This window comes from Cyclopterus lumpus, chromosome 6 (assembly GCF_009769545.1).
Source record: "Cyclopterus lumpus isolate fCycLum1 chromosome 6, fCycLum1.pri, whole genome shotgun sequence".
Classification (NCBI taxonomy): Eukaryota; Metazoa; Chordata; class Actinopteri; order Perciformes; family Cyclopteridae; genus Cyclopterus; species Cyclopterus lumpus.
The window spans coordinates 24,950,989-24,974,866 of NC_046971.1; the positions used below are offsets into that span (position 1 = coordinate 24,950,989).

Genomic DNA, 23,878 nt, shown 5'->3' on the forward strand with positions numbered 1-23,878 from the left:
AATCATTGCGTCCAAAATCACCAAGAATATTATTATTATGACCAACAGTATGCATTGCTGTGAATTTGTTACTTAACCATTCCATTAATTGTTTCCAGAACAACCGTGTGTATGTGATCTTGATCAACATATTGACCCTGTTCTGATCAAACAAACACGCTAGCTTCGAGATACATTCAGTTTCATAGATAAATGTCAAGATGTACAATCTACATTCTCAGATTTCTGTGTCAGATATGTGTTTTCTTGTGTTGGAGAACATATACAACCTGGTATCCAGCTATTCTTTGAAATGTGATCAATTATATATTTTATCTTTTTATAGCTTTTATATTGCAACGTTATTTTTCAGGTCAACAAAATATTGACACACAAGTCAAATGAGTGCACTTCAGCCCACGGAAAACCGGAACGTTGTGCAACACCTGTCAAACCCACGGACCTCTTAAGAGCGACGGACTTCCTGCTAACACTTAAACGCAAGAAAGTTACACCAGACGTCATAATATGGTCAGTCTGTATTAACTACGTTTTATTGACAGCTATGAATACATGTGTAATTTATCAAATATGTCACGTGTTGGAATAAAAAATACAATTTTACCATGAAACAGGAAGTGAACGCAACTAACCAATCAGCACCACGGAAAATATGTCATGCGCGATAGAGCTTGTGATGGCAGTATGGTGCGCGTGAAGGTGATTGTGAACTAAATGTTTGAACACGGACTATAGTAGCTAGTCGGTTACTGCGTTTCACCGGTGTTTCACATAAGAACGGTGTATACTTCCTCTCAGGATACAGGTAAGAACCATGTTAGGACCTTAAAGAAGGGGACTGGGTTTTTGTTATCGCGTTGGCAGGTATCAGTTAGGATTTTAAGGAAGATGTGCTTCAATACGACGAATAAAACGCCACTAACGTGAGCCCACAGTGTGTCCGTGTGGTGTTTAACTGATGTGGACGGACACGCGTTCATAACACCGTCGATGGGCCAGACTGGCTGTTTGCTTTCCTACTCTCACACTTTTTTTTTTTTTTAAACACATGGACTCCAAATACATGTTCCCCCACATTTTGGTTCATCTTTGATAATCACACTACTGTCTGAGTTGATGGTTATTTGATATATTTAAGTACAAATGAGGTGATTAAAAAAAATAATAATAATGCTATAAACGCATGAACTCATATTTGTTCATGGGCATTTCATTTTGTGCCTGCTATCGGTGGAGCAACAGCAGACTTCTGAGTACATAGGTTGGTTGGTCGGTCAGTCTAGCACATGTGGCCTAAGATTTCTGTTTCCTCTCAAATATTCCTTCTGGTTTCCTATTTGTTTGTCATCACGTGACTTAAAAACAGAAATTTAAAATGAAATTGCATAAGAAGGAAGGCCGACTCAGCACAAATGTTAAACTCTTTAATTGAAACCACTGGTGCTTTATTTATTTCTTTTAGTGGACAGGACATTTTCTCCTCTTTTAGTTTACCAATCTGAAATCTCAGCATGTGTCATATGCTGAGATTTTCTCTTTTGAGCAAGTTAACAACCACCAAGTCGTTGCTGAGGACAACATCCCTGCTTGAGAAGTGGAATACTTCACCAAATCCCAAAGACTTGCTGAGAACAACTGACTGAAGCTGTGTGTCAGTCGGTGGGCCTGTCTCCTGAGGGGTTGGTCATTTATCAAACCAGGTTCTAATGAACCTGGTCATAAAGGTTAACATTTAAGAAAACACATCTTCAAATCCAAAGGGGTGGGGTCAGAAAAAAAACCTTATGTCTGTTTTAAAAATAAATAAAAACTCAGCTTCTCACCGTTGAGAGAACCAGAGTTCTTTTTTGCATTTTATGTAAGCTTTTATGTTCTACTGGTTTCAGGTTTGAAGTACTCCCTCTGCTCAGCAGGCATGGCCGGCCTGTCCAACTACGCCGTGCGCATGGCCAGACTGAGTGCACAGATCTTTGGCGGTGTGGTGCGACAGACAGACTCCAGATCTATGAAGGTGGTCCAGCTGTTCCAGGAGCCTCCCATGGCCAAGAGGAAGGAGGTGTACAACTGGTACCCACAACACAAGATTTACTACTCCATGACCCAGAAGCTCCGGTTCATGGGGCTCTTCAGGTACTCAAAAGGACATGCTTGATCGTTTGTGCCCTCAAGTTAGCTGGAAGAGTTTTCAATGTGAAACATCTGAATTGGAAGTGTCCATTAGCAGTGGCTTCATATCGATCAGTTCTAAAGGAAACTCTGAGCTCCCAGTGAGAACGTTTAATCAAATGTTTACTCTTCCTTCTCAGAGACGAGCATGAGGACTTCAAGGAGGAGATGCGTCGCCTGAGGAAACTCAGAGGAAAAGGGAAACCAAAGAAAGGAGAGGGGAAGAGAGCGGGCAAGAAGAAATGAGCTGCCTTCTGTTTCTTTTCTTTTTTTATGCATGCAGAAGACATTTAACTGTACATCCTTCTGCTGTCCTCGAGGAGGAACAGGAAGGTGCTCTTCTGTAGCCTGACCTCCAAGGAACAATCAAGATGGCAACACATGAACTGATAATCACCAACATTGTTCAACATCAGATTAAACGTGTCAATAAAGATGCACCCGTTACCTCCTAGAGTTTCTGAGTTAATCACTACTGATGGTACTTCTACTACTTTATAGTGCTACTAAAAAAAACATGTGCTCTTATTACTGTTACGAGTATGACTGCCATTAGTAGAGTGCTGCTGCTATTGTACTCTTAGTGCAGTAGGTCTACTACTACCGGTGTTTCACATAAGAACGGTGTATACTTCCTCTCAGGATACAGGTAAGAACCATGTTAGGACCTTAAAGAAGGGAAGTGTCCATTTTTTAAAATTGCGTTGGCAGTTATCAGTTAGAGTTTTAAGGGAGATTTGCTGCAATACGACGAATAAAACGGCACTAACATGAGCCCACAGTGTGAAGTCAGTGGTGTTTAACTGATGTGGACGGACAAGCGTTCATAGCACCATCGATGGGCCGCTTTTAGTCTAAATGCGAGCACGAGTCCAAATGCTGGCTGCTTGTTTTCCTACTATCAAAGGCTCTTTTTTTAAACACATGGACTCCAAATACATGTTCCTCCACATGTTGGTTCATCTTCGATAACACTACTGTGTATGAGTTGATAATTATCTGATAATCTGAAAGCTCAGTGCTGTTGGTCAAAAAAAAAAAAAAGTACAAATGAGGTGATTCAATAAATTATAATATGCTATAAACGCATTAACTCATATTTGTTTTAACATTGTTGGTACGGAATTGCATGGCCATTTCATGTTGTGCCTGTTATCGGTGGAGCAACAGCAGACTTCTGAGTACATGGTTGGTTGGTCAATCTAGTTTCAACTCAAATATTCCTTCTGGTTTCCCATTTGTTTATCATCAAGTGACTTATAAACAGAAATTTAGAAGGAAGGCCGACTCAGCACAAATGTTAAGCTCTTTAATTGAAGCCACTGGTGCTTTAGTTATTTCTTTAGAGGTCAGGACATTTTCTCTGAGTCGTTGCGTAGTAGAACTGTCGGGTCACGATCTTTGTGGTTCGGGCAATCTGAAATCTCAGACTACTGCTGCTGTACTCTTTAACAGTACTACTACTTCTGCTGTTGTACTCTTTAACAGGACTACTTCTGCTGTTGTACTCTTTAACAGGACTACTTCTGCTGTTGTACTCTTTAACAGGACTACTTCTGCTGCTGTACTCTTTAACAGGACTACTACTTCTGCTGTTGTACTCTTTAACAGTACTACTACTTCTGCTGTTGTACTCTTTAACAGGACTACTTCTGCTGCTGTACTCTTTAACAGTACTACTACTTCTGCTGTTGTACTCTTTAACAGGACTACTACTTCTGCTGTTGTACTCTTTAACAGGACTACTTCTGCTGTTGTACTCTTTAACAGTACTACTACTTCTGCTGTTGTACTCTTTAACAGGACTACTTCTGCTGCTGTACTCTTTAACAGTACTACTACTTCTGCTGTTGTACTCTTTAACAGGACTACTACTTCTGCTGTTGTACTCTTTAACAGGACTACTTCTGCTGCTGTTGTACTCTTTAACAGGACTACTACTTCTGCTGTTGTACTCTTTAACAGTACTACTACTTCTGCTGTTGTACTCTTTAACAGGACTACTACTTCTGCTGTTGTACTCTTTAACAGGACTACTACTTCTGCTGTTGTACTCTTTAACAGGACTACTTCTGCTGCTGTTGTACTCTTTAACAGGACTACTACTTCTGCTGTTGTACTCTTTAACAGTACTACTACTTCTGCTGTTGTACTCTTTAACAGGACTACTACTTCTGCTGTTGTACTCTTTAACAGGACTACTACTTCTGCTGTTGCTGTACTCTTTAACAGGACTACTTCTGCTGTTGTACTCTTTAACAGTACTACTACTTCTGCTGTTGTACTCTTTAACAGGACTACTTCTGCTGTTGCTGTACTCTTTAACAGGACTACTTCTGCTGTTGCTGTACTCTTTAACAGGACTACTTCTGCTGCTGTACTCTTTAACAGGACTACTTCTGCTGCTGTACTCTTTAACAGTACTACTACTTCTGCTGTTGTACTCTTTAACAGGACTACTTCTGCTGCTGTACTCTTTAACAGGACTACTTCTGCTGCTGTACTCTTTAACAGGACTACTTCTGCTGCTGTACTCTTTAACAGGACTACTTCTGCTGCTGTACTCTTTAACAGGACTACTACTTCTGCTGTTGTACTCTTTAACAGTACTACTACTTCTGCTGTTGTACTCTTTAACAGTACTACTACTTCTGCTGTTGTACTCTTTAACAGGACTACTTCTGCTGTTGCTGTACTCTTTAACAGGACTACTACTTCTGCTGTTGTACTCTTTAACAGTACTACTACTTCTGCTGTTGTACTCTTTAACAGGACTACTTCTGCTGCTGTTGTACTCTTTAGCAGGACAATAAAATAGTAGTCATAGATACACTCAAAACTTTCAAGGTTCAAGCCCCTCAAAATTACTTGACAACTTATGAAATATTGTCTGATTGTCAAGCAAATTCCAGGTCATGTCAACAAGCATCCAGCAAGTACCTTCGAGGTTGCCAGGGGGCGATCAATGCTGTGTACAGCTTTAAGTCATTACATTTTGTTAGACTTTAGAAAAAGCTGCTGTGTATCATTGCATTTTAGATTTTGGCATTTTTGGTCAGTCTATAAATGTTCGTAACATTTATAGTTTTACCTTTATGTCATGTTGCGGGTCAATGCCAATTGAAGGGATAGGCTCTGATTGCTGATGTCAATCTCAATACATTGATGATGTGCCCTATGTACATTTGAAGTCATAATTATTCCTCATGACCATACTGGCTATAAAGTAATCCCTTCCTAATGGGCCCACATTGTAAAAACTTGTGGACAAAATCTAAAGTCCTCATTTCGTATAAGGGCACAGTCGTTCCCACACACTGGGTCAGGGTGCCGATCCAAGCGGACATTGGGCAAAGACAGGGTTCACCCTGAACCGGTCACTAGACTGTAGGGCTGACACAGTGACAGGCAACCATTCATGCTCACAGTCACACCAATGGTTTAGTCTTCAATTAATCCTAACTGCCGTAGAACCCGGAGAGAACCCATGTTGACACAAGGAGAACATGCAAACTCCAAACAGAAGAGCCAGCACTGTGTTTGTCATACGCTGTTTCTCTGACCACTGGAAAAGAGTTGATCTCAAATAGCCTGTTAGCATTCCAGGAAAGGTCTGACTGAACTAGTCTACTACTAGTATACTACTAGAGAAGCTTGATGTTACCCATTTTGTTGCATGCTGTATTCATTATGTTCCGGCAGATAACTGATGAAATAAAGTTTAGATTTTTAGCTAGAGTGTTTTTATTTAAATATTTTTTTTATTTTACAGGGACAATGCACACCAATCAACAGTAAAAATATAAGTGAGCCAGATTTAGCCTGAGAGGCTAATTTCCATCTGCTGTCCCTGGCCAGATGTTTTGAAGGCAGCTAGAAATTAAAATAATTCCAATAACATAATGCAACTAAGATTCATCGATAGACAGACAGTGACGTATGGACAAAAACAATTCACATACAAGCAAAAGAAAAGTGTACAGTGTGTGCACATGTGTATGAACACATATATAACACTGAGGCACATAGCCTAACATACATCATCACTGAACAAATGCACATATAGGTGAAACGAGCAGGACAGATGGTACATTAATGCTGTACACCTGATTGGCAACAAGCCGTTCCTTAAGGCTATGTTTGAATGTTTTGTACATTTTTTTGTGCATACGAGTGATGGTAGAGCATTCCACGAGTTAGCTGAATTCACAGAAAATGCAGATTTGCTAAAAGAGCTTGACCAATGTGAGATGACACAATCACCTCTTCAAGCAGATCTAGTGTGTCTGCCATAGAGTGTGTTGTTTAATAAAATCACTCAGTGGAGGCGGAGCCATACCATGTCAAATTTTAAAAACCAGACACATATTGAATTTAATGAGGTTCTCCCAACTCAATATATGGTGCTTGATGAGGATATTGCAGTGATAATGACTTTTTGTTTTTTTATCAAGTGTTTTTAGAGCTTGTTTATAGAGAATATGGATAGATGTTAATGTTATAATGCTGGTTTGTGCCCAGCTGGTTAAGCAGTAGGTCAGATGGGGGATAATCATTGCATTAAAATACAGTTTCGCAGCCTGCATGGTTGGACTGTTTCTTATATATCTAAAATTCACAAGGTTAAATTTTAAAACATGTCACATGTTCTACCTGCTTTTTAAAAGAGAGATTAGAATCAATAAAAAATCCTAAATATTTAAAATGTAACACTACCTGTAGCCTTTCACCAGCAACATAAACATCTGGCTCCAGTGACACTTTGCAAAGCCTTTGTGAAGAAGATACAAACAGTCTTTTTAAGGTGAAGGCTTCTTCCATAGAAAATACTTGGAAGAAAAAGCCTGTTTAAAATAGTTGACAGAGCCTTCTAGAGGCCTGGACGTGTGATTGGTCACACGGCCCGCGTGACCATTAACATGCGATGTGATTGGATAATGATGCTGTTAAGCAGCTACCTATGCATGAGGAATACCAGAGGCCTGAAGCAGAGGAACACATGAGACTCCTGTCTGTGCAATGAGAAAATAAGCTAATAGGGAAAATAATTATAATACATGTATTGTATTTGTGAAATACAATTATAAACATTATAAAATAGATGAAAAAAAAAAATGTAAAAAAGAATTTAAATAAAAAATTAATAAAATAGCTATAACTTTGTGATTCTGTTTAGGCCTTCAGAGAAGGCTTTGAAGGCCCTGACGGCCCGCCACTGATAGGAATACTACATTATGAGAAAATGGACATGGAAAATTAGAACTTACGTGAGGGACATATGCAGACATATAAGCTAAACTGAAGCTCCACAGACTTGACCTAAAGAAAATGACAGCATGTGTTTGAGCACATATTAAATATATCAATGAGTCTCAGAGTGTCACTGTTAAAGCTCACCTCGTTGAAAGGCACAGTAGAGGTCCAGCCTGCAGTCCCTCTGACCCTGACAGATAGATCCTACCGTTCCTTTGGTGGCATTGACTGTACACTGACCTCACACACACACACACACACACACACACACACACACACACACACACACACACACACACACACACACATCTGGTCTGAGCAACACTCCTCATCCTTAGTACAGGGCTAAGTGGGGACACACAAACAAGTATGTAAAGCACACATGGTCTTTTGCTGCATGCATTGTTCTTATATTTTTGTACCAGCATCTATTATTTCATAGAATTTCCATAGAAGGCATGTATAGTTTTTTAACATTGAGATTTGATTGATTACTGCTGCTTTACTGTACATGACTAACACTTCAGCTTTCACTGTTTTTATTATCTGTTACATAATCCATGTTTTTATATTGGTGAGATTAGTTGCCTCTACACTTTTCAGAACAAAAGGGAAGGTGTTTTATGGCACAGAGCTGAAAGAGCGTGCTCTTCATACAGGTGAAGATTCTGTCAATTGTGGTCTCATTTGATAATCCCATTCTGACATGTATTTTGACAGTGATGTGCTGTGATGTGATTTTAGTCACAGGGGAATGGATGAATCACATAGATTGACAGTTGCATTCATTTGAGGTTGTGTTTTTGGTGACCTGTTGAATGTAAACCCAATGTTCACTTGTTTAAACTCTCCCTTGGTCACCTCCTATTGCTGGCTAAAACATTCAGCTCTTTGGTTGTTATGAGTAACCATTTTACATTAGACACAGCCATTTCGTCCATTGTTGAGATAAACAATGGATCAGTGAAGCTTTAACGAGACAAACAACCACACAGCAACACTGACTGAATCCCCATCATGTCCGTTGGTATGCAGGGGAGGCACTTGATTGCTACTGTAGCTGTGCCTACGGTGTATGAATGTGTGTATGAATGTTAGCTACTCCTGATGGGCAGGTGGAACCATCAGTGTATGAATGGATGAATGGGTGAATGACGTCATGTAGTGTTAAAGCGCTTTGAGTGGTTGGAAGACTAGAAAAGCGCAGGTGCAGGTCCATTTACCATTTTACCATTTACTTGGAGTTCTCAATCTCATACAGGCAGTATTTCAGGTGCACTCCTGGTTTGAGAGATAACAACAGTTCTTTTGAATTATGTCACATCATCAGCTTGTTCTGTCTTGTTGTTGTAGGTACACAAATGACTACAACTACAACTTAAACTTTTTTGACCAGGCAAGAGGCCGGCCCACCAGGAAGGAGGCATCAGACACAGCCAGGTCCAATGGACCCTATGAGACGTCACAAAGACTCAGAGGAGGAAGCAGGGTTAGTAAGGTGCGATGGAGAGATGTAAATTCATCCATAAATAGAGAAAGAAGAGGAGATAGGTGCTCAGTGTATCCTAAAACATCCCCCAGCAGCCTATAAGCCTATAGCATCATATCTAGGGTCTGGACCAGGGCAAACCTGATTCAGCCCTAACTATAAGCACTATTAAAGAGGAAAGTCTTACATCTATTCTTGAATGAGGTGACTGTGTCTGCCTCCCGGACTGAAAGTGGAAACTGGTTCCTTAAGCTTGATAACTTAAGGCTCTGGCTCCCATCCTAAGACCCTAGGAACCACAATTAGCCCCGCATTTAGTGAGCGCAGCTCTCTAGTGGGGCAATAAGGTACTACAAGCTCCTTAAGATATAATGGTGCAATATAATGGTTTGTAAGTGAGGAGAAGAATTTTAAATGTGATTCTTGATTTTACAGGGAGCCAGTGCAGAGCAGCTAATACAGGAGTCATGTGATCTCTTTTCTTAGTTTTTGTGAGTACACAAGCTGCAGCATTCTGGATCAACTGGAGGGACTAAAGAGACTTATTAGAGCAGCCTGATAATAAGGAGTTGCAGTAATCTAGTCTAGAAGTAACAAACACGTGAACCAGCTTTTCTGCATCTTTTTGAGACAAGATGTGTTTGATTTCTTAAATGTTAAGTCGATGAAAAAATGCAGTCCTTGAGATTTGCTTCACGTGGGAGTTAAAGGACAAGTCTCGGTCAAAGATAACGCCTAGATTCTTTACAGTGGTGTTGTATGCCAGGGCAATGCCATCTATAGAAACCACTTCACCAGATAATTGATCTCTGAGGTGTTCTGGGCCGAGTAAAATAACTTCAGTTTTGTCTGGAGTTTAACATCAGGAAGTTGCAGGTCATTTATGTTTTTATGTCTTCAAGACATGCTTGAATTATTATTATAGTGAGCTGGTTGGTCTCCTCTGGTTTGATCGATAGATATAATTGAGTATCATCTGCATAACAATGCAAGTTTATGGAGTGTTTCCTGATAATGTTGCCCAAAGGAAGCATATATAGAGTAAATAAAATTGGTCCAAGCACAGAACCTTGTGGAACTCCGTAATTAACTTTGGTGGTCATCGAGGCTTCATCGTTGTAACTCTGTAACGCTGTTCATTATTTCTTTTGTCCATCCGTGGAGAGTGATCCTCCTCTGTTGCTCTCCTGAAGGTTTCTTCCCTTTTATGAAACATTGTTAGTGGAAGATCGTATTTAATTCAGCATGTTTGAAACTGAACAATGAGACAGTTTATTAGCTTTGTTCTCCGTGACAATCCCTTGGTTTCACTTTTACATTCTCCTTTCATTTATATTCCAACCTTGTTAATAAAGTAATTTAACCAGGTTGTTTATGTTGTTAATAAAGTAATTGAACCAGTTTGTTTATGTTGTTAATAAAGTAATACTATGAACAGGGTTGTTTATCTCGTTATGACATAACACTGTAAGTACACGGACGAAGTACCTAAGATGCGTTTTTTTGTAGTAGTTTCACCGCTGCAGAACGACGTCACTAACGACCGCCTGCCATCGCCTCATAACTACATAGTTTAGTGAAAGTGGAGTCGGATTCTCTAAACACCGCGGTTGTCTTTTTTCTAACGCCAAGTGAATTCTCCTTCCAATCTTTCCTTGACCCTGTGACGTTTTCCACCGAGGTCAAAGAAAAGTGGTTAGGAATAGACGTTAGGAGGTAATTATTTGACTATTCGACCCCAGCCATAGAACCACACTCTTGTCTTAGACGCGCACTAGGCCTGGGTATCTCACATGGGCTTTATATTTGTTTGTTCTTTGCAATAGCAGTCATTAAGTGGCGATATTGACTTCAATTATTTTCTCTCTGCTGCTTCCTAGAGAGTGGGTTCCAGTGTGTAATCCCAAACCAGAGAAGGAGGAGTCCTGAGTGACGAGGATCTGCTTGTGGAGAGTAGTACTGAAGATGGAGAGAGCATAACCATCCAGGAGCTGCACTGACATCCTCACTGAACATTCCCCGCAGAACAGCCCACCTGCTGAAACAGCTTAGAGAACAAAGAGGGTGTTGCTTCAGGGCTGGACTTGCACTGTATTATTTACGTATTATGATTGAAAGAAACTAGCACCTGCCAAATACAGTTTGAATGTTATGTGTATTACCATGCAGCAATTAAAAGGAACACATTTTACTTTTGACTGAGAATCATGAAAAGTTTTGTTTTGGTAGTCACACATTCCAACTGGGGATGCCAGAAGGAAAACCAACCCACAGCGGCATGCCATTAGTTGGGTGATTCAAGAGTATTCTGAGTTGAGTTTTATGACTTGTCAACTATTCCTTTTTTCCATCCATCCATCCATCCATCCATTTTCAATACCGCTTACCCTCATTAGGGTCGCGGGGCGCTGGAGCCTATCCCAGCTGACATAGGGCGAAGGCAGGGGACACCCTGGACAGGCCGCCAGTCCATCGAGGGCACATGTAGGGACATACAACCATTCACTCTCACATTCACACCTATGGGACATTTAGAGATCAATTAACCTGCAGCATGTCTTTGGACTGTGGGAGGAAGCCGGAGAGCCCGGAGAGAACCCACGCTGCCACGGGGAGAACATGCAAACTCCACACAGAAGGACCGCTCCGACCGGGAATTGAACCCGCAGCCCTCTTGCTGTGAGGCGACAGTGCTAGCCACTACACCACCGTGCAGCCCTATTCCTTTTTTTTCTTTCTTTTTTTTTTTAATTTTTAATTTATTTTTTAATTTTTATTATTGTTAGTTTTAACTATGTACTGGCTCTGTGGCACTCTGATATTCTTGGATGAAGAGTGTCTTACAAATAGAATGCATTATTATTATTTATTAGTAATTTATTGTCATTATGCAACACAGGGATGCATAACAACATTCAGTTGTAGCACAGCTGTAAACACAACAAACACATGACAAACAAAAGAAAACAAAAACAAATCGTACATCCTTGTGGTGCATTTCTTTTTAAATTTGCTTCATAATGAATGTAAACCGCAGCAACAAAAACAATCCTCTGCAGATAAAATGGCCGACAACTTCACATTAAAAACTCAACACCAGGAAAACATTGCATCTTGATGTAAACACAGTCCTTCATTTCTATTGTGGATGGCCCGCAGCAAAGAGCATAATCCTTAGTGACTGAGAGGAGAAGTTACACCATTGGTCAGTCGAGTGTTGCTTGTTGCTCTTTCATAATGAAAAGGTCTGACCGTGTTTCTGTTCTGCTGTTTATTTACCTGAACTTCAGACTGACATTCACTCTGTTAGATATACAGTTGGTCATGTTTAAGTGTGAAGCGTTCTTCCTTGCTGCTCATGTTCCTCCAATTTATTGTCATATTATGCTGTTAATATAAATATATTTTTAAACATTTGCAGAAATGCATTTTGAGATGAGGAATAATGTATTGACTTGAATGCTTCCCATACAGTGCTCCAGATGGTAATCTTGGGACCCTTGTATGTTCCCACAAAGAAAAGCATTTGACTGAGACATTAACACACAGTGTTGACCTTGACACACAGACAGACATGGAGCAGAGGGATGGCAGAGGACAGGAGACCTCACAGAGGGACACAAACAAACCTCTTGTCAGAAACACTGTGCAAACACTCTGTTACTTCCTGAGGAGTCTTTCTCAGTGTGTTATTATTTGACGTAAACATTTAATATGCAGAAATTCACATTAGACACTAGCACTGACTAAACATGTTACAGCATGGCGATCATGCAGTTTGGGTTTGACTTATTGTTGAGATGCATGGGAACTACAGCAAAACACAGCACTGACCACTAAAGTACAAACGTTGATCTTTTGTGTGTCAGTTAGTATAAGCTGAGAAATAACACACATGCACAGAAATGAATGGAGACCCATGCTGGACATATTCAGGATGAAGGTGATAGGCACCTGGTTGTAGTGTAGACTGCTACAATAGCAAAACAATCTAAAAACCTTTGTCCATGCTTTGATCAAGAAAGACATTCTCCTTTTATTTATATTTTCTAATTAGTCTTTTTTCTCTTCATATTTTAAATGGATAGGTTTCTATTTGCATTTGAAACCCTTTGCTTGTCACGCCAAATATCATAAACATAGTGTTCAGAGGAAAAACGATCATGCACTTCTGTTCAGACTTCTCGCACCCTATATATGGAAGCAGTTTGTTTTAGATTCAGAATAATGTTTCCTACTGCAAACAATGTTAAACCTGTTTAACTTGTGTTCCTAACACATTTCTGTCAGTTTAGTACTATAGTACTGTGGTTCCTCCTTCAATGGTGACGATAACAGACAGAGTTCTTGTGAGTTTTTGCTCTCAATCAAGAACTACATTTTTCAGCAGTCATTCAAAATGAATAGAAAAACAAATGTGAACTCATCAAATGTAGTTGAAGTTACACAAAGCTCAGCCAGCTTTGTTGAGGATACTTATTGTGTAAAACTCCCTGTTGAGGTGGGTTTCCCCTGAGGAAAAACTCTTTCTATCGCTCTTGCCCTTAATGTTGATTACCAACCACTCATAGTGTGTAAGAAGCAACGGGGCCGACCCATAGGGGCCTCAGATGTCCCAGGTACAGCGCATGTCAGTAGGCTTTTGGTAATTTAATATCAAATTTGGAGGAGAAATTTGTACCAGTCCGGTATTGTAGTCCAGCATCATTTGGCCAGTTTTGTCTTTTAGAGACGCCCTGCGTTAAAATGTGGTTTTAAGACATTAATTGAGGCTTGTAGGTAATATTTCTGCCTGGAGTGTTTAGTTTCCTCTTGACTGTATACATATTTCACAGAGGGATGAGGAGGCCATTGGGCTTGTGAGCAAAGGATTGATCTGGCTATGATTGCCCATGAATCAGGCTTATGGAGGGGAGGTGGAACTGTCCCTTGCTAACTGGTAGGATGGGACAAGTGCAGAAGATTCATTCTGCCATAAAGTATTAATCTAATGCATGCATGATAATTGCAGGATGACTGTAGCACAAGCAGAGACGAGTTAGACATATCTATCTAAGGTTTGCTAACATTAGCTAAATGAAGCCTCTAGCCACAACAAGCTAATAGTGATACCAACCCAGTACGGCTGTAGTAGCATAGCATAACCAGTCGGTGCACTGAACCGAGCAGTGCTGTGTTGTCTAATTAACCATGTACTAGGCCCAAGCAGTCTGGTTGTAATATGAGGTTTTGGTCCCCACTAATGTTGGCATGTACACGGCACATTATTTGTCACTTGATTCGAGTTTCACGTCCACCCAGTCTTCTGAAATGGCCCTGACCACATGATATCTGTGGACACCCACAAGGTGCCATGCAGTTCACCCGAAGACGGATTTTTAGTAAGATGAAGCGAAACACGGAGGAGTGAGAGCTCTTTTTCACCCTATCTGTGGCGGACACCGCTGTCCCGCTGACGTCACGTCGGTACATTTATCCGCCCAGGCTGCGGGCTTCCTGCTGCGTCTCCACTCGTGTTGGTTACGGCTGTCACGTTACACGCTGCTCCTCCTCCACGCAACACACTTCCAAGTTCAGGAACCGGGGAAACATCGACACTTTTTCGGGTACGTATACCCTTCACATTGCGTCCGCGAGCCGTATGTTTCTTTGTAGTCAATTGTGGCGCTCATTACTGGTTTTCAACTCGCTAACTGGTGGTGTGACTGGTTGCTTCTCAACGTGTGACATCGTGTAAGAGATGCACCAAGACGAGGGAGGGGTGGCTGAACACTACGGTAGTGTTGGTCGAAGACCTACGCAGATACTGGGACCAAGTTCCACCCCCTCACCACATACATGTCGGCCAGTCAACACTACGACCTCCCATTCACAACGGGGCTCTTGTGTGGACCTGAAGTCGTAATGGTCTCATGTTCTCATTTTGCTGCAGCACTTCCATGAGAAAGGTTGACTGCAGGAGGCGCTTTGAATTCGAGGCGATGGCTAGCAGAGCGGCCTCGCCTCTACTTCGCCCTTCCTCTCGCGCTTTACACTCGTCAAGTTACAGGCTGTCGCAGCCGAAGAGTCGCTGCGGGTCCCCGTGCAAGTGGACGGTGAGGGGTCGCGGTAACGATGCGAGGCTGCAGTGTGGACTCCCGGGATCCGTTGCCTCCGTGACGCCTGTGGAAGTCCGCTCTAAGCCATCTCCTGTACCTCGCGTTACCATTGTCAGGACGAGTGATGTCTCTGAATGCAGGAATGTGGCGTTTGGGGTGTTGAAGGGGAAATAGTGCCCTCCTCAGGTTTAAGATGCTCAGCTCTAGTAAAGTGTTGAATGTGTAGTATGATTTCCAAAGATATGTCTGATATATTGTTACCACGAAACAGACTCTTGGAGGCAGTTTGTGTTTCTGATAACACCCACTTGTTATTGCTTCTTCAAGCCACACAAATGAAAGCCCAGTTGAGTTCCTGTTTCTGCAGACACTTTATAAAGTCTTCCTGCAGTCAACGGTCTTTCCTCAAGTCTCGGTAAACTTGTTTGGGGGGGGGGGGGATTTGACCTGAACGTGTATTCTGTCTTGCGATATCACCGTGAGCAGGAAGTTAATGTCTTACTGTAATAAGCAGGTTGCTGCAGACAGATGCACCTCGATGTCATTGTTGCTGAGCACACGTTCTCAACACATTTCATCTGCTGAGTGAGTCTCTCTCCTGTAGGTGTTAGATAACCCAAGTAGGAGAGAGGAAGGGATTGTTTTGTTTGAGTGAATGCCTTGGTGACTAACTTTAAAATCTTGTTTTTTACCTGAGCCTGGCAGTGTGTTTTCACATTAGTGAAAACACAAACTAGTCTTGAAGTTTATTCCAAAACATATTTAACCTTTTGTTAGAGTGCAGGCAATCTTGGCTGATAAGCTTTCATGGACATCCAGAAAGGAGAATGCCAGGTTAACATGAGTCTAGTATAGTGCTGCCAATGAATGCACCGTCGCCTCAATGGCTGGCTGGCAGGAGCTCTTGATCCCAGCCAAATAAATTGTCCAGCATCAGCTGAATTGGGGTTTAAACTGCAGCTTCGTTATCACTCTAGACTGGTTTCTGGCATAGACACCAAATATATGAATGATGTAAAACACAAAATACTACAATGTGTTTAGTTGCACAAAAAGATAAAACTGCACATCAGAGATGTCAATGAGCTCAATGCTAAAATAATTTACAGGTTGAAATATGCCTGATAAATCTAATTTGTAATCTAATCCAGTGTGAGGCACTATTGGCTGACTCACTATAGAGAACGATCCTTCCTTCCTTTGTATTCCACTTTGTGGGTGTATTGCTGGGGACCCAAGGGAGGGCAGAGACAAATTTGTTGCAATTCGGACATGCAATATATTGCTAAACTTTAAACAAGCTCAGCGCTCCGCACAGTTGTGGGGGCGGCGCTTCAAGTCCAGCATGCTCGACTGCAGTTCACTGTGGCTGCTGCATATAGCATGCTCTTCCCTGGAGTCAACAAGCACGAGCCAATGGAATGCAGGCGTAGCACCACTGTCACATACAACCATCCTAGTCTGCAGTGCATATTTAATAGTCCTTCTCATCCTTGCTCAGTAGGACTATTGACTGTAAACATAGATAAATGTGAAGAGGCATTCAAATGACTACTCCCAGTTGTTTATTGCTTACAAGTAGTGGTGCAACGGATCATAAAAATCCCAGTTCGTATCGGATCCGCATAAAAGTAAAACAGGAATAAATATAACTTTTACAGATCCTTGATGTTTTCTTTTTTGCCACTATACAGATGGCAGATACAGATCCCTTTTGTTGTTTGATTATAGCAGCTGGTTTACAAGGATCCTGATGCTTTTTTATTTAAACTATTTTCTTCATGCAACTGTCCCAAAAAACATTACAACCACTCAATCTGTAAACCATCAATGATGCTAAATGTTATCCGTTCACCTTCTTATAGTGGAGCTGGCTCTGATGCAGCCGGCTGTACGTCTGCAGCGTTGGCCTGAGCAGGTGTCCACGGAGCGTACCGCACAAAGTTCTGTTAATGTCCTCTCACTCAACATTCCTGTTTTCAGTGCATGTATGATATGCTGGGAACAAACGCTCTGTGTGAAGTCAGAATTCACTGACACTATTTTACAATTGTATTCAGACTGAAGCTAGTGAGGCATATGTGCTTTTAGGCTGTCGACCAAGCTCTGCACACAAGCCTACAAGTTGGACAGAAATTGGAACTGAGAAACTTCTACTCTTTTCAATCTACTTGTTCTCAAAATGACAAGAATGAAGGCTTACATGTGAAATAAACCCTGACCTCCAGCCTCCTACTTTTTGATTACAAGTCCAGTAAATGCAGCACATGCACTACTGAGGTGTCATAATTTTGATATTAAATGGAATATTTTTTAATTTCAAGCATCAAAGTCAAAAGCAGCATCTGAGGTTCTCCCAATTCTTTTTTTTCCCACCTTGCGTCCGTCTGAAGGAAAAATAAAACTCAGACACCTTAGCCACTACAGGAGTCTGAGATGATGGAGAAACAAACGTCCTGCTTCCCTGAAGTCACCCAAGAGCTGTGTAAACCATGATCGAGTCGTTGACAGAAAAAGTACAGTGTGTTAGCTGCAGAAGATTTAGACTGCAGCAACCACTTGTGATTTGATCATATTGTGGTGTATATAAAAATGAGGCTTCGTACCTTGTAGCTTCTCTCTTTAAAGAAGAATTGCTCAATGTAAATGAGAATTGCCTGGGCATGAAACCAATGATCTGTTCTTAACGAATCAACAGTCCATAGTCTAACAATAGCATAGCCTTCAATGTTGAGAACAAGTTTGAATGGAATTGTCACCTTATAATTAAAACTCAAATTGAATGGGGTCCCAAGCTAGTGGTGTGCTTCCAAGTCTGACTGTATGGAAAGTTGAATAACTGGTTCAACTAACTCCATGAGCAGTGCTGCTGCTAAAGTTCTTCCAGTATATCAGCAGACTCTTTATGCATCTCTAGTTAGCTCAGTGTAGTCTACAGACAGTACTGGATTGTTGAAAACCAATCCTGGCTTTAGCTTCATCCATTTTTTGATACAGTTGAACCTAGATCATCCCAGATAGCTTATTGTAAAGGGCTGTTTTCTGATAAATCCTGTCAACTGTGGACACCAACTATTGACACACTGGTGTTGTGCATCAGCAGCCTGTTATTCAGACTGTATTGGCTCCGGGACCTCGCATCAGTTAAGGAAAGACTCTTTAACCTTTAACCTTAGAAAAAAGGGAAGAAACCTTAAGGAGTGCAACAGAGGAGGATTGACAGAAGAACAATAGATGTGTAAGAAAGATGTACACTTTTATTGATCCCTGTGGGGAAATTCTTCTCTGCGTTTGACCCATCCTTAGTTATTAAGGAACTGTGGGCTGCAGTGAAGCGCCTGGGGAGCAACTGGGGGTTCAGTGTCTTGCTTAAGGACACTTTGACATGCAACTATGAGGAGAGCGGTGATTGAACCGATTGTGTACAAAATGAACGACATAACAGAGTTACAACACATTCAATGCATGTGACATACATTATGCATATGATGAACAAGTTACAACTACCAAAAATAACATCAGCAGCATAATAAAAGCAGTATCAGCAATACTGTAGGGATTCTCAATACGACCGTTAAAACCCCTTAAGTATTTCTGTTTCGTTAAATGATCACGACTCAATAAGCAATATTCAAAGTACAAACTAGAGACAATCTAGTGACGATCACACAGGCTGGGACCCCTTATGACTACCCGGCTACTTCCCAGCCTGTGTGATGCGCGTTGACAAAGTCTGTCCACAGACAGACACCTCAAAGTACAGCAGACCTCCTCCGTTGTAGTTCTGCTACGGTTGCTGTCTGCACCACCTTCACTTTGTTGACACACACATGCACATGCATACCGAGTGAGAGGTGAGAACAATGCCAGTGTTGCTGTCCTGGCTGGTAAAGAGGGTAACATTTGACTGATCAGCCTGTGGTTTGATCTTATTTCACTGAAAGTGGCTTGGCTTTGTAAGTAAATGGCACCTCAACTCTTACCAGATTATATTCCGATGTTCCTGGAAGTTTGTGACACCGGTTTTTCTTAAGAGAAAACCTCAGAAAATGTTGTGACCATGTAGGGCGATATGGCAGTAAAAGGCTTAAAGAAAAGGTGTGTTTGTGAAGCTGATGAATGCTACTTCCTGATTTTTACTCATTCCTTTTGGAGTTCCATCCTCAGTCCCCACTTGGGAAACACCTCATGGAACAAGTTTAGGCATGAGGTTGGTCTCACAGTTGTAACCCTCCCTTTTGTCTTTCTTATTTCTGTGCAGGTGGAGTGGTATTAAAGGAGCTCTCTGAACAGTACAACAGACATCATGGTGAACATCCCAGAATACTATGCAGGAAAAACTGTGCTGATCACTGGAGCAACCGGCTTCATGGGCAAGGTACAGTAGTAGTAGTTGAATAGGCAAGTAGCCGATAGGACATGCCTGAGCCATGGATGTGAGCTTCTGAGCCATATGAGGGGAACCTGTTTGGAATCCTTTCCCTCCATTGAGACCGAGGGAGACGCAAGCAGACAAGAGAAACTCTCCTCCTCTACTTTTTCAGAGGGACTATCCGTGACCTTACAGTCCACAATACATGAATACCTTCTTGTTCATCAGCTAATATAGATGTGGCAAAACATTCACATGGCTGTCCTCTTACTGCTTTGGTCTATCAAACACTGCAACAGTTGATTGAGCTTGATTTATTTGATACATGTTGCGAGCTCCTCCTTCTTCGCTGTTCAAGGTGCTGCTGGAGAAGCTGCTGAGGTCCTGCCCAGGAGTCAAAGGTGTCTATGTGATGGTGAGGCCAAAAGCTGGTCAGAGCCCTGAGGCCCGCATCGCTGACATGATCAACTGCAAGGTGTGTGTGTGTGTGTGTGTGTGTGTGTGTGTGTGTGTGTGTGTGTGTGTGTGTGTGTGTGTGTGTGTGTGTGTGTGTGTGTGTGTGTGTGTGTGTGTGTGTGTGTGTGTGTGTGTGTGTGTGTGTGTGTGTGTGTGTGTGTGTGTGTGTGTGTGTGTGTGTGTGTGTGTGTGTGTGTGTGTGTGTGTGTGTGTGTGTGTGTGTGTGTGTGTGTGTGTGTGTGTGTGTGTGTGTGTGTGTGTGTGTGTGTGTGTGTGTGTGTGTGTGTGTGTGTGTGTGTGTGTGTGTGTGTGTGTGTGTGTGTGTGTGTGTGTGTGTGTGTGTGTGTGTGTGTGTGTGTGTGTGTGTGTGTGTGTGTGTGTGTGTGTGTGTGTGTGTGTGTGTGTGTGTGTGTGTGTGTGTGTGTGTGTGTGTGTGTGTGTGTGTGTGTGTGTGTGTGTGTGTGTGTGTGTGTGTGTCGAAGCCTGCTATATTGAGTTTGAAACGTAGCTTAGTTTGATACTAACCACTACCGTAAAAAGAGTTAAGATGCCACTTGACATGTAGACATCCTGAGTAATTTTCGACTCTGACTTGATCAGTGCACTCAAGTGATTGGCTCAAATCGGTAATCTATAAGATCTTCATCTGAAGTCTCTGAATTCAATCTGTTGCTGAATAAGGTACCATGATGGTGGGTTAGCTGATGGCACCGTGATGAAAGCCCTTGCAGCTGCAATACAACTTCTCACCATAGGAGTAACTTTAAGGTGCCACTCTGAACAGTTCACATGTGTGTTAGTGTGGACTTAACGTTGGACGCTTCCAAACTGCTGGGGCGGCATGCTGCTGTAGGGCGACTATGGCTCAGTGGTTAGCATGCCCGTCTTTCAATCAAGGGGTTGGCAGTTCAATCCCCGCCCTAGTCGATGTGTCCTTGAGCAAGACACTTAACCCTGCATTGCTCCCCATAGCTGTGTCTACGGTGTATAATGTAAAGTGTCTTTGAGTATCTAGAAAAGCACTATATAAATTAAATGGATTATGTGGCGAGACAAAAAATAAGGCCTTCTGCCATGACGGTCAACAGTTGGTAAGGGAATAGAAACTGTTCCTGTATAGAAACATATTCCAATGCACACCGATTTACTGTTTAATTACTGCACTCATGTTTTAGACTGTAACTTGGGCATCATTTTCCCACTCAGCTCTTTGAAAGATTGCAAGACGAGCAGCCCGGCTTCGCAGAGAAGATCGTAGCGGTGACCAGTGACCTGACACAGCCGGAGCTGGATCTGAGTAAAGAGGATCAGAGCGTCCTGGCTGACAACATTAACATTGTCTTCCACTGCGCCGCCACCATCCGCTTCAACGAGCCACTCAAGTGAGTTGTCTGTTTACTCTGCTTGGTTCTTTATTTCTGGATGACTTTCTTGGTAATCTGTGCAGTGTTTGTCTCTCTAATGGCACTTTGTAAGTTGACCATGTTTATCAGTGTCTTTCTTCCTGATCTTGTACAATTCTGTTGTATTAACCTAGTCAAATGAGCGCATTTTAGAATGTGTTTGCGTGACATGGGGGTGTGACAGATGGTGCCCACTTTTTTGTAGTACTCTGTGGTACTTGACACCTGAGACTCCTCTTTTCTGCAGGACATTGGCTAATCGTTTGTTCTGTTCTTCCAAAGACACTGCTGATTGAACTCTACTTACAACCTCAGGGAGACGGTAAATGGGGTTGGGAGTTAGACATCTGTATTATTATTATTGGTGTTTTTGTGTCATTGTTTTTATTTGTCATTGTTATGACCTTGAGGTAAGGTGCCCTTATCTGCAGGCCATGGAAACGTTGTGGGTTCAATTCTGGGCATGGGACCTTTTGTTGCTTGTTAAATTAAACTCTATTTATATAATCTAGTATCACAACTTTGTCTCTCTCACCCCTTCCTCCCTTTTACTGCGTTCTGTCAAATGATAACAAAAGGTTTTCTCGTGTTGTGTCTTGTTTGTTGTAAAACTGACTTAGTGGTGTTAAGTGGGGTTACATGCTGGCACCATTTCATGAGCAACATTGGATGCTATAGTATGGGTTGCCCAATTTGGTCTGTAACTACAGCCTTAATATAGGTCTCTGTACGTAGGATAGTACCAAATCTGGCAACCCACTGTGAAAACAAGACTTTGGGACAGCTGTTCATCATGAACTAGTTCCACCATGTAACTTTTAGATTATGTGGTCAAAACTGATCTTTGGCACTAATCCACCCATCAGAATAATATTTTGGGGCTTATTTATGACCGAATGCTCAAGGTACCGTTGATTGTGGTGGTTCACACTTTTTGAACAACATTTTATCGACTGTCTTCTACCGTCCTGGACTGCTGGATCTTCATTCCTTTTCACCAGATTGATTTTCCCAAAATCAAGTTTGAATAATTCAAAATGAACGAGAATTTGTTCAAACAAATTTTAACTTCTATTTTCTTGAACTAGCTAATCATCACAGTATGACACCAAGTCGCTTCAACTTCTGGGATATTGTTCTGTCCAGTTAGGTTGCGATTGTGAATCAATTTCATCTGTGTTGGTGCAAATGACAGTGACAACAGGTGGGCAGTCCATTCAGTTTTCACAGATGGTCCAGCTCCAAGACGGTTTGTTGTAAATATTTTGTTCATCAAGATCCGACGTGGGATTTAAGTGTTCCCTTTTATTTTTGTTGGAGTAGTGTATAACACACACAATCCCCAAAAAACCTACTTCTGATTAGGACAGCACTTATTTGAACTGTGTATAGGTCATACACATTTCTGGTGAAGGAAAGTCACGTTGGATATGACGACCGACATTCTTTCCTTACTAATGGATATAACGTCTGTAGCGGTGTTTGTACCCATAGGACTTCGTCAGTCAGAGATACTGTGGCCCAGTGGTGTGCAGGGTCGTCCCTCAATCAGAGGCTCGGCGGTTGGATCCTGCGCTCCGCTAGCCCATGTCGATGTGTCCTTGGGCAAGACACTTAACCCCATATGGCATGTGTATGAATGTTAGAGGTGGCACCTTGCATGGTAGCCCCTCCCATCAATGTGTGACTGGGTGAATGATGACAAGTAGTGTTAAAGCACTTTTCTAGTCTTCCGAACAGGGTTAGGGTAACCCTCAAAGTGCTTTAACACTAAATGTCATCATTCACACACAGCATGCAGGAGCAATTTTGGGAGTCGGGGATTGATCCGCTGAAGGACAACCCTGCTCTACCACTGACCCACAGTGAATGATGACATGTAGTGTTAAAGTGCTTTAACACTCGTAAGACTAGAAAAGTGATATACAAGTACAGGTCCATTTACCATCCGTTTGGATGACAGACGGGTCTCGGATATACATTTTGAATTGGAGGTTAAGATTCTAGTAGCTTTTTATATGAGTCTGTGTCTATTAGAGGTCCACCCTAAAGTTTTATTGTAGACATTTACACACAACTTGACCCTAGTCTTCATTCCCAATGCTGATGACAAATCACTGGGAGGGAACCAAAATATCCTACACGCTACGACTCACTTATACCCTCTTAATCTGGTCCATCCATTTCATCCACTGACTGATTATATGTACAACTTGACCGTCTTCCATTCCTCCTCCCCAGAGATGCAATGCAGCTGAATGTCCTAGCCACCCAGAAGATGCTGGCCCTGGCCCACAGAATGAAGCACCTGGAGGTCTTCCTTCACATCTCCACAGCCTATGCCAACTGTGACAGAGAGCTCATTGAGGAAAGGGTATACACTCCCCCCGTAGACTACCGCAGACTCATCGATTCTCTAGAGTAAGTTGATCTGGACTGTTTCCGATTAACGGCTACTTCAGTCAGCAAACTGCTATGGTGATTTGGATAGCCTTGTTTTGTGAACAGATGTGTCTTTTGTTATTAGTCTACAGTAGAATAGGATTTTGGTTGAGGATTCTTAACCTTTTGAAAACCATGGCCCTCAATTGGGGGCTGATTTACACATTATAGTTAGACTGTGTAAAACCTTACAATAAAC

The 23,878-nt window shown here is 41.9% G+C and overlaps 2 protein-coding genes across 3 annotated transcripts in view; both read left to right on the plus strand.

The window, feature by feature from the left end:
- The first annotated feature begins 441 nt into the window (after positions 1-441).
- mrps33 (mitochondrial ribosomal protein S33) lies at positions 442-2,622 on the plus strand. Of its 2 annotated transcripts, none has more exons than XM_034534098.1 (3): positions 442-510; positions 1,887-2,130; positions 2,307-2,622. In XM_034534098.1, the coding sequence occupies exons 2-3, from the start codon at positions 1,916-1,918 to the stop codon at positions 2,410-2,412; spliced, it is 321 nt and encodes a 106-aa protein (XP_034389989.1). In that variant the 5' UTR covers positions 442-510; positions 1,887-1,915; the 3' UTR covers positions 2,413-2,622. The 2 variants fall into 2 exon arrangements, with proteins under 2 accessions (XP_034389989.1, XP_034389988.1); XM_034534097.1 differs by lacking the exon at positions 442-510 and adding an exon at positions 631-805.
- An 11,763-nt stretch (positions 2,623-14,385) lies between these two features.
- The window catches only part of far1 (fatty acyl CoA reductase 1), a 20,899-nt gene continuing 11,406 nt past the window's right edge, over positions 14,386-23,878 (plus strand). Inside the window, exons 1-5 of the mRNA XM_034534047.1 lie at positions 14,386-14,514; positions 19,268-19,384; positions 19,737-19,853; positions 21,041-21,216; positions 23,479-23,658. Coding sequence (XP_034389938.1) covers positions 19,313-19,384; positions 19,737-19,853; positions 21,041-21,216; positions 23,479-23,658 — 545 coding nt within the window. The 5' untranslated portion in view covers positions 14,386-14,514; positions 19,268-19,312. The remainder of the gene's footprint in view (positions 14,515-19,267; positions 19,385-19,736; positions 19,854-21,040; positions 21,217-23,478; positions 23,659-23,878) is intronic.

Coding starts and splice junctions, on each gene's coding strand:
- mrps33 (XM_034534098.1), top strand. CDS start 1,916: ATGGCCGGCCTGTCCAACTACGCCGTGCGCATGGCCAGACTGAGTGCA. Junction 2,131..2,306: donor CGGTTCATGGGGCTCTTCAG/GTACTCAAAAGG, acceptor CTTCCTTCTCAG/AGACGAGCATGAGGACTTCA.